Source organism: Lactuca sativa, chromosome 3, assembly GCF_002870075.4.
Source record: "Lactuca sativa cultivar Salinas chromosome 3, Lsat_Salinas_v11, whole genome shotgun sequence".
NCBI lineage: Eukaryota > Viridiplantae > Streptophyta > Magnoliopsida > Asterales > Asteraceae > Lactuca > Lactuca sativa.
In genome coordinates, this window is record NC_056625.2 from 163,829,683 (window position 1) to 163,841,031 (window position 11,349).

General features: G+C 37.9%; 1 protein-coding gene across 1 annotated transcript; it reads right to left on the minus strand.

The window, feature by feature from the left end:
• Positions 1–5,296: 5,296 nt before the first annotated feature.
• On the minus strand, positions 5,297–7,117 carry LOC111890349 (UDP-glycosyltransferase 83A1). The gene is made up of 2 exons (XM_023886473.3): positions 6,560–7,117; positions 5,297–6,472 (listed from the first exon to the last, which is right to left on the minus strand). Exons 1-2 carry the CDS (start codon positions 7,038–7,040, stop codon positions 5,553–5,555), a joined length of 1,401 nt encoding a protein of 466 aa, XP_023742241.1. The 5' UTR covers positions 7,041–7,117; the 3' UTR covers positions 5,297–5,552.
• Between the last annotated feature and the right edge of the window lie 4,232 nt (positions 7,118–11,349).

The following is an 11,349-nucleotide window of genomic DNA, read 5'->3' on the forward strand; positions in this document are numbered from 1 at the left end:
GTGTATCACTACAAATTACTTGGCAATGAATTTCTGGTAGAAATGTATTGAAGAATGGCTTGAAGACCTGATGAGAAAGGCTTAAAGAATGAATTAAAGAATGATCACACTCACTGTTTTAAGAATTTTGTTACTTTTTTAATAATTATACTTGTTATTCTTTCAGAATGTTTGTTATTATTCAATGAATCACAATCATACAATATAATTATTTGGTATATATTATTTCAAGAATCGATTTGTGTAGTCTTTCAGAATGTATTTACTAGTTTATGGTTGGCATTCTGTCATTCTACAGAATAAAATCGAAAAATATATTTACTAGTTTATGGTTAAAATTCTATCATTTGGACAGAATAAAATCGGATTTTTTTATTTTAAATGAATTTAAAATATTCAGATTTTTAAAAACAAAAGAAATTAATTATCCCTAAAAATCCGAAAATTTTCTTTTTTAATATAGGTTAATTGACTAAAATGCCCTTATGCTCATATTTGTGTGATTATATGGTACATGTTATCCTATTCTACTATCATTGACCCTGAGATCATGACTTTTGATTATATTCCATCCAATGGTCCAGATCTGTGCATTCTCGCATACAATAGTTACCAGAAACAAAATAACCTAACCTTATACATATATATATATATATATATATATATATATATATATATATATATATATATATATCAATCCCTGTAATGATCAGTTCTTGATTTTCAAATCCTATCATGGTATCAGCTTAATATATCGATCCTTCCTCCCTAAAACTTCCAATTCTTCTTCATTCTCCATGGCTGGTCCTTCCTCAAAGAGGAAGCCATGTTGTAGACTCTCAGTTTGTCTACTGCTCGTTCAGTTTGGACTACTCTTTAGGCAGCCTATAGCCATAACTCACCAGAACGGATGCATATATTGCGTGACTCTCTCCGATAATTACAGAAGGGAACCTCTTCTGTTGTTGAATATGGACAGACATTCAAGAATCTTTGTGACCAACTCTCTACTATCGGTCATCCTGTTGATGATTCTAAGAAGAGTCATTGGTTCTTATGTGGCCTCGGCTCTTCGTTTGAAACCTTCTCCACAACACAAAGAGCTATTACTCCACCTCCTTCTTTTCGAGATTTGCTTTCAATGGCCGAGAGCCATGTGCTATTTCTAAAACCCATTCACGCTAACCTGGCTCCTCAGGCAGCCTATATGGCTTCCCATCAACATAAAAGTCATGCTTCTTCTCGAGATCGTGGACAACAAAAGACTCGTGGTGGAAATACTTCTGGCCATGGACGTGGACGTTGGCCACCCCATTGCCAACGTTGCTGACAACAAGGACATTATGCTTCATCTTGTCCAAGTCTTGCAACTTATACCCAACATGCTTCTACAGTCGATGCAAATCTGGCCCATGCATTTCATAATCAGGGCAATGTTACTACAAATTCCCCCGATTGGTATGTTGATTTCGGAGCATCGGCACACATGACATCCTCTCTGGATGGTCTTAACACCAAAGCTACATACACCGGTAGCGATTAAGTGACTATTGCAAACGGTAAAACATTGCCAATATCACATATTGGCATTTCCTCTATCACTAATCTTCCTTTACTTGACGTTTTGGTGGTTCCCCATTAAGCCAAAAATATCTTATCAATCAGCAAACTAACCAAGGACTCTCTTGTCCATGTGTTATTATCTGATAGTTTTTTCATATTTAGGATCGACACACAGGAGGTTAGAGCATGGGGAACTTGTGAAAATGGGTTACACATTCTTTGTCAAGGGAAAAAGGATTTTGTTTCAACCCTCTCTTCTCATCACATAAAAGCATCTTATGAACGATGACATAGCTAAATCGGTCGCACTTCTATTAATACTATTCAATTAGTAAATAAAGTTTGTCACTTCCAAGTTACTTCTTTACTACATAAACCTAGACTATGTTCTTCTTGTCAAATGTCCAAGTCACATCGTTTACCATTTGACTTGAATTATAAACGTGCATTATGTCATTTGGAACTTATTCATTGTGATTTATGGGGTCCGCCACTCGTTGCTTCAAATGAGGGTTATTTATATTATGTAACATTTCTTGATGACTTTTCACGTTTCATGAGGTTTTACCCTCTCAAAACTAAATCATAATTTTACACAGTTTTAGAATCCTTTCTCCTATTTGTGCATAATCAATTTGATTGCAAAGTTAAGACATGCCAAAGTGATGGTGGAACAGAGTTTACAAATATACACGTTCAAAAATTATTCATCTCAAATGGCATTCATCATCGTCTCTCATGTCCACACACGCCACAACAAAATGGGCATGTTGAACGTAAACACCAGCATATTATAGAAATATGTCTTGCTATGCTTTTCAATTCTCATGCACAGGCCACTTTTTGGGTTGACGCTTCTTCTTCTGCCACATACATTATAAATCGTCTTCCTACAATGATGACTAACAACATTTCTCCTTATGATATTCTCTTCAAACAAGCACTATCATATGCCAATTTTAAGGTTTTCGGTTGTCGTGTGCTCCCTTATCTTCGTGACTATGCAAAGCTCAAACTTTCTCTAAGAAGTATATCTTGCATTTTTATTGGGTATAGCCCTAAGTACAAGGGATACCAGTGTTTGGACCCAACCTCACGGATCTATCTAAACCGACATGCTCAATTTGATGAAGACATATATTCTTTTAGTGGGGTCTCTCCTCATATTGATGAAACTCAACTTACCTTTGCAAATTTTGATGACTCCATTCGTCCACTTCAAAAATCAACCCCATTGCCCTCTTCAAGAAATCCCATAACTATTCCTAAATCATCCACTGCATGTTCTGATGAAAATATATTACCAAGCTTCTTATGTGACCCACCCAACCCTATAAACCAAACCTCAACCCCACTAAACCCCTCTAACCAAAGCCAATCCCCTATACCACCCATTTCGACACCTACATCACCTTCCACTACATCCCACTCCCCACTTAATGCTTCCCCTTGTGATGCCCACATCTCACCTCCCTTGCCCCCTCCTCCACTTTCAACACACCAAATGATTACCCGATCAAAAGTTAATATTTTTAAACCACGACATTTTGCCGATTTAACCTTTGTTTCCTCTAGCCCTATTCATCATGCCATGTTCGCTGATATGGATCCAAAGGGATATAAATCAGCCTATAAACACTCTAAATAGGTTAATGCAATGCAAGAGGAGGTTGATGTCTTGCACAAAAACAATACATGGGTACTTGTTCCGTGTCCTTCATGTGCCAACGTTGTTGGTTCCAAATGGGTTTATCGAACAAAGTACAAATCGACTGCAACGATTGATCGCTACAAAGCTTGCTTAGTGGCTCAAGGATTCACCCAAATACCTAGTTTCGATTAAACTCTTTCCTTCAGTCCTGTGGTTAAGGCCTCTACGGTCCTTGTGGTTCTTTCTCTTGCCACAATTAACAATTGGCATTTGCACCAACTTGATGTCAAAAATGTGTTTCTACACGACAGTCTAAGTGAAACTGTTTACATGGAACAACCACCGAGCTTCAAAAATTCATTCGCTCCCAATCATGTGTGTTTACTTAAAAAGGCCCTTTATGGGCTCAAACAAGCCCCTCGAGCTTAGTTTCAACGTCTTAACTTGTTTCTTGTGAACCTTGGTTTTGTTTCAAGTAGATCCGACACTTCATTATTTGTTTATAAACAAAACTCGCTTGTTCTCTATCTACTTGTCTATGTAGACGCGAAAATTCTAACAGGAAGTAGTGAGACGGGTTTTCAAAACTTCATCGGTCTTCTTCATCATGAGTTTGCCATCACGGATTTGGGGCCTCTAAATTATTTCTTGGGGCTAGAGGTTTCTTCCACCAAAAATGGACTCTTCTTAAATCAATCTAAATATGCATATGCTATACTATCTTGTGCAGGTCTTCTTGAAGCAAAAGCCTTGGGTACACCATTGAACACCACTGATTCTTTCACAACTCAAGGGACACCGTTCAATGACCCTATATTGTATCACTCTCTAGTCGGTGCTCTTCAGTATCTTACCATTACTCGTCCTGATCTTTCCTATGCCGTGAATCAGGCAAGCCAGTTTCTTCAAACACCCACTGCCTCACACTTCTGCCTTGTCAAACAGATTCTTCGTTCTGTTAAAGGAACAATTTCCTATGGTCTAACCTTTGATAAACCGCCACGCACCAACCTTGTGGTTTATTCGGATGTTGACCGGGCGTGATGCATTGAAACACGTCATTAGACTTACGGGTACTCCATTTATCTTGGTGGAAATCTTGTCTCTTGAAGTGCAAAGAACCAACCCACCGTCTCGAGATCTAGTTGTGAATCTGAATATCGGATCCTTGCCAACACCGCTGCTGAAATTATATGGCTTACTCACTTGCTTCGGGAATTACATGCCTTACCGTCTGTTCGTCTCACTATTCTTTGTGATAACCATAGTGCATTGTTCTTATCCCAAAATCCAGTATCTCGTAAACGGGCAAAGCACATCAATATCGACTACCACTTTGTTCGTGAATTAGTCTCCTCTGGTCTTCTTCATACTAAATATGTTCCAACCGACCTTCAGGTGGCTGACATCTTCACAAAGAGTCTACCTCGACCAAAATTTGAACAACTTCGTACAATGCTATGTGTTGGACCACCACCAATTCGGTTGAAGGGGGCTAATGGAAAGTAAACCAAGGAACCAATTATATTGACTATTTTTGTAAAGTAAATATTGTAAATTTGTCTATTAATATCTCCATGATTACAGGAGATGATTGCATACATATTTTTATCTTTTCCTCTGTATATATATATATATATATTTTCATATCAATCACTATTAGGATTACTTCTTGATTTTCAAATCCTATCAGTTAGATTAAATTATACATGTTTTTGATTTTTGAATAATATAGAATTGGGTAAAAGCTATAACCGGAAGGAGTTAGCCATTTACCTCGTCATTAGGTAGAATCCATATCTTATTAATTTCCACGTGTCTTGTCAGGCTATAAATATGGCCATCTACGTATGAGTGAGTGAGCACTTTTTTAGCAATATTACTTCTTCTTTGGGCCATCGGATTAAACCCATAAAGAGTTGTATGAAATGCCAAATAGGAGAGAAAATACTTTAATTTTTAAAATCTCATAAATTTGTATTATAATTCTATTGAATGGTTGAATGGCCCATTCAACTCTACCTTCTCTCTCATCTTTATTATATTCAAATTTATTATATTAAACTTTTATACAACTCCCCATTGAGGGCCTAATTTCCAAATTAGATTACTATAACGGCACATTGAATAGCCAATATGATGCAAGCATTCAAGCCTAATTAATTAGGAAATCCTTACAATTGTAATTGCAGCTCTAACAAGCTAGCTTTCTTAAATGACTAAAAAGTAAGGGTATTGGAAACAAATGAAAGGGTACGTATGCCTTTGCATGGAACTTTAAATCAATGAGCTAAATGCCCTTGCTCGCCTCTTTTTTCAGAGATTCTTGCTCATAATATCATATAGTGTCAAATTGTTTCTTGGCATCTGTATCTTTCTCTTTTATCCACTCTATAAAATTGCAAAGATTTTGATGCGTGCATCCGCCTTCTCTAATACTGCTTGTAACCTTCTCTTTGATATCCATGGCCTTAGCTCTGAATGTATTATCTCCGAGCAGCTGCTCTACCTTACCTTTTATTTCTCCTCTTTTTATGATACCTGCTTCATCTTTCTCAAACCCCAGCCCAGTTTTCCAGATGTCACGAATGTAAATTTCATTCTGAAACTGATCAGCAAAGTATGGCCAGCACAAGAAAGGGATTCCATTTGTAACACCCTCTAAAGTAGAATTCCAACCACAATGACTCACAAAACAAGCCACAGAAGGATGAGCTAATACTTTCTGTTGAGGTGCCCAACTCAGTATTCTTCCACGAGAGCCTACTCTTTCCACAAACCCATCTGGGTAAGCAGCTGTAGTCTCCTTTGTCATGCCTTGTCGCACAACCCACAAGAATGGTCTGTTGCTAAGTTCAAGACCAAGTGCCAATTCTTCAAACTGTGTTTGGTTGAAAATGGTGAAGCTCCCAAAAGCTACGTATATGACCGAACATGGTGGCTGTTGGTCGAGCCATGCTAAACAGGTGGAGTCTTCTTGCCAGAAGTGACCTACTTGGTCAGCACGTCGGTTGCTTGCTAGCAAAGGGCCAATTGGCAATAGCTGGGGGAAGAGGTTAAGTGCTCCAGGCTCCAGCTCAGTAGTTGATCTGCATAAATGCCATTCCGTCAATCTGGAAGCTTCAGCAGCTTCTTTTACAACTTCAAAGAAAGCTTCTGAAGTGGGCAAGTCCTCAAAGCGTGTCCACCAGAGGTTCGTTGGTTTTATAAGTGGCATCGTTTCTGATAGCTTAATCATCTGCTGATTTAGAGGTATGCCTGAAATAAAATATTTATTAAGAAAGGTTAAACGACCTTCTTAGCTAGATTCTTATATAATGAAAAGTGTAATCATGCATGTTTCACCATTGTTGTTAATGATTCCATCATCAATCAATTTCTGACAGCTCAACATGGAAGTTAGCGTGGTAACTGAGGCTGGCCAGACGGTTGCTCTTCTAATTCCCATCTTCTTTGCGACTTTTATGGCCCATCCCATGCAATTATCAGCAATAATACAGGTAACTTTGCTGTTGTCTTCTTTGTTAATTGTGTCTATAAGTTGTTCCAGTTTGCCAGGCATAGTTTGTAATATTGATACTGTCAACTTACAAAGGTCACTCCTGTCCTCCCATGGTTCTAACCCATCAGGGATTGAAACCGACTGCAATTGATCACTAAAACCATCATTTTCTAACGAATTGCTTGTTACCTGCTTGTGAGTGACCTCGGTGTTAACAACTGTAACTTTGACTTCTTGATCGACTAAGCGTTGAGCAAGCTCCATTAGAGGGATGACATGGCCTTGTGCGGGATAAGGTATGATTAGAACATGTGGTTTTTGCATGATTTCTGAAGGATGTTTTCTTGGGAGGTTCAAACAAGTGTTGGTGCTTTCTATACTTTGTGATTTTGCTCCATTTTATTGGCAGAAATTATAGGTGGTTGCATTATTTGCTACATAACAATAAATACGCGGTTCTTCTGTCGACTCCATACTCTTTATTGCATAAAACGACATCTCTGAAAACAGCGTTGATGGACCCTTCAATAATTTTTTTCCTTTTATGGCATACATATGAAACCTGCAAGTGAGGTATAGTTTGGAGATCAATCTAGGCCATATGATATTCCATGCCCCGCTGTGATTGACGTGTCATATACCCAATCAAACTATATAAATAATTGGTATCAAGTCAGCCAAATCTAGAAGCATCTAAATGGGTGTAAACATATTAGACCATCAACTAAGCTATAAGCGACTTCTGGACATCAGGCAACCGATAGTCTTAGCCATGTTTTTGTTGAAAGACAGGTAAGCAAAAGCTACGTTTGAAAGACAAGTTTTTGTTGAAAGCCATGTTTTTGTTGAAAGATAAGTAAGCAAAAGCTATGGTTGACAGACTAACTAAAAATCTATCTGCTAACTGAAAAGCTACCTTGTAGTGTAGATTTAATCGAGTTTGAATATGAAATCAGAGTTAAAAGCTACCTTGTATTGTAGATTGAATCGAGTTTGAATATGAAATCAGAGTTAAAAAAAGATTTAGAACACGGAATCTAAATATAATATGGTTGGCTCGTTATATTCTTTTCAGAGAATACAAGAGGTTATCAAAGAGTACAAAGAGTACAATGAGAGTGCAAAATTTCTTAACCTCTAAAACTGTTATCCATCCAATATATATAGGAATAAAGAAAGCAAACAAAAAATATAATATCCATCCAATATATAATGTGCTACGAGAAAGCAGTCCGTCTAAACCTGTCACACCCCAAAACCGGAACGACGGAAACGTTCTGGGGTGGATGACGTCATGTCAAGTATCATAACACATGCATTATAGTAATCAAAGTACAACAAAACATTGCATTAATAGAATAATTTTACATGAATTACATTACAAGGTATCAAAGTAATACAAGTAAATATAAGTAAGTACGGCCTGGCATTAAGCTATAAATAATTTTACATGACTTTTATTATTGTTCTTCTTGTGATACTTTTGTTCGAGTGTTTAGATTCTGGATGTTATTATACTTTGGTAAAATATGGTTATATTTTAAAGTATAATTCTTGGTCAGAGTGTTTTATCCCATTGTGTTTATAGGTTGTATATTTTTTATGAATTGATATACTTAGCTCACTATAAACAATGCTCTGATACCAATCTGTCACACCCACCATACCGGAACGGCGGAAACGTTCTGGGGTGGATGACGTCATGTCAAGTATCACAACACATGCATTATAGTAATCAAAGTACAACAAAACATTGCATTAATAGAATAATTTTACATGAATTACATTACAAGGTATCAAAGTAATACAAGTAAATATAAGTAAGTACGGCCTGGCATTAAGTTATCTTCATCAATAGCTCCGAGGTGTACCTGTCTAATGCTAACCTGAGAATACAAGTTATTTGAAAAGCGAGTATCAACATTTTTGCAAATGCTGGTGAGTTCATACGCAATTAGTGACGTTTCATTCAAATAACTTACTAAAGTAATAGTTTAAGTGTTTACTGTGTATTAGAGTTCTTTCCAGAAAATCCTATATTTTCTTTTAATAAACCAACCTTCTACCAAGGCTGGTGAGTGTTGCGTGGTAAAAAGTAGTTTTCCCTAAGTAGCTATCATTATCAAAATACTTAATTTGATTATTAAGGAAAGCAAACGACATCAGGGAATATCATATGCCTCAGCAGTGAGGACAGCTGACTAAGGCAAGGAACCATAGACTCCAGGAAAGTATCAAACACACGACACACCTGGTTCAGTCTAACAAGTGGAGAAAGAGACCCCAGAAGGTACCAAATGAAAGGTACAACTAGTAAGGTCCAAAACAATGAATACAGACTGCAGACAATATCAAATGAAAGATACGTCTAGCGAGGTCTAAAACAGTGAACATAGTGAATACAGTGAATTCTGTGAATACAGTGGATACAGACCCCAGACAGCATCAAATGAAGGATACGTCTTGTAAGGTCAAAACAGAGGAGACAGACCCCAGACAGTGTCAAATGAAGGATACGTCTTGTAAGGTCAAAACAATGTGACTCTGAAAATGAATTACCAACATACAGTGTAAATGATTGGCGAAATGCCGTTACCTTAAGGCCATGAATTATAAGGTAACCCGGGATACTCGTAACCATACTAACCGACACTAGAGTACCAGACGCCCTACAAGCGTCTATATAATGTGACATTTGTCACCCCTTGGCTTGGTGAGCCGTGGACTGTAGCTAGCAGTCAGGGTGCGGGGGTGTCAATCCCGTATAGATCTATACACATAATGTCCGCTCTCCCTACAAGAGACTCTGGTTACCAACTAGACGACGGAGAAGGCCGTGTCCCGAAGATGCATCCCAAATAGTGGATAATGACTTCCAAACAGTGGGTAGTGGGTTTCTAATGTAAGTGTTGACCTAGAGGTAGAGATTCTTAACTGAATTGACTGAAGAAAACCTGTATGTCTATGCTCGTGTACATAATATATAAGTAACGAATCGAACGACCTTCAGATGGACATCCGATCCCACCAGACCACATCTCAACGAAGAAAAGGAAATAGGGCGGACAAGCCTTCCTAAGTCCTTCAATCATTATTTATATGCATCTATACAAGCATAAACATACATCTAACTACGCTTGAGTTTGTATCAAGTGGTATCATACAGTGAAGTATAAGTGTATAGTGGAACATCCGAGTCGTGAACTACAAGCGTACAGTGGAACCTCCGAGTCGTGAACTATAAGCGTACAGTGTGGGATAATCGAATCATGAAGTATAAGTGTACCAAGTATAAGTGTATCACGAAGCAGAGACGACCATAAGTGATGTAAGAACGTCTATCAAGTATAAGAGGCTACAAGTATAAGTGATATAGTGACAAAATCCTGTATAAGCGTATCGCGAAGTGAAAGCGTTATCGCGTAGGAATTTAAAATAAGTAAAAGTGAAGCAGCAGTAACTAACAAGTAAAAGTATTCATGAAAAACCTTGGAAAACCTTATTACTCAGGAAATCGCATTTGTATTCTTTGGTAAAATAAGTGTGAAAACCTTTAGAAATCTTTGGGAATCTTTTATAAATCAATTTGAAAATGGATCTTTGATAAGCAATAAAAGTAAGAACTTGAACAAGTGAAAAACCCTTTTTGAAAGACATTTATAGTGTCCTACTCGGTAAAACAGTGTACAGTGGTAAAATCTTGTGCATGCGGGTTGTCAATCACATGTGATTGATATGATAACTGGCATGTTTAACTTGTATTCCCCCCCCCCCTATAAAACATGTAAAAACATTTAAAAGGTTCATTCAGGGGTATGAACTCACCTGGTATAAGTAGGTCCGACGAGGGTGCCGTTTGGGCGTTCGGTGTCACACAAGGACTTGAACACACACAATGACCTATTTAACATATGATAACATATGCTCACATACAATTAGCATATTTAATACTAATTAAACAAATATATGCGCTTACAGGAGCGGAAAACACTTTGGCTAAGTGTTTGGGTGTCCCGGGTAGCATTTAAGGGTGTGTATGGCTAAGGAATGGAGCTTACAATCTAATAGTACACTCCCCAAGTTTTGTTTACGGCCCAGGGACATCTCACCATGAGTTTACGGCCGTAAACTCATGGTGATGGGTTCTAGGGTGTTTAAGGCTTCTAGCTTGTTCATGGGATTTTTCTAAGTACTTTTCATAAAAGGCATGAGTGGGTTTGGGGCTTCTAAGGGCACTAACTTGGAGTTTACGGCCTAGGGACACTCCTAAGGGAGTTTACGGCTGTAAACTCTCACCCTTAGTGTTTTGTGAAATTTCAAGCCCCTATTACCTTTCTAGCAATTTCTAATGAAGTGTGATGCTATTTTGGGGGATTAAATCTAACATTTGCATGTGTTTTGGGGAGTTTACGGCCTAGACACTTGGTTGGACCGTAAACTCCTTTTTACCCCTCCATTTCATGTGTTTAAGTCCTTAAATCCTTCCTAGCACTTTATAGAAATAGTCTAAGGTCATTTGGGGGGCAAAAACCACCTTTTGGGCATGTTTTGGGGAGTTTACGGCCTTGGTATAGACCTGGGCCGTAAACTCATTTTTATCCTTCATTTTGATGTGTTTAAATGATCTAAACCC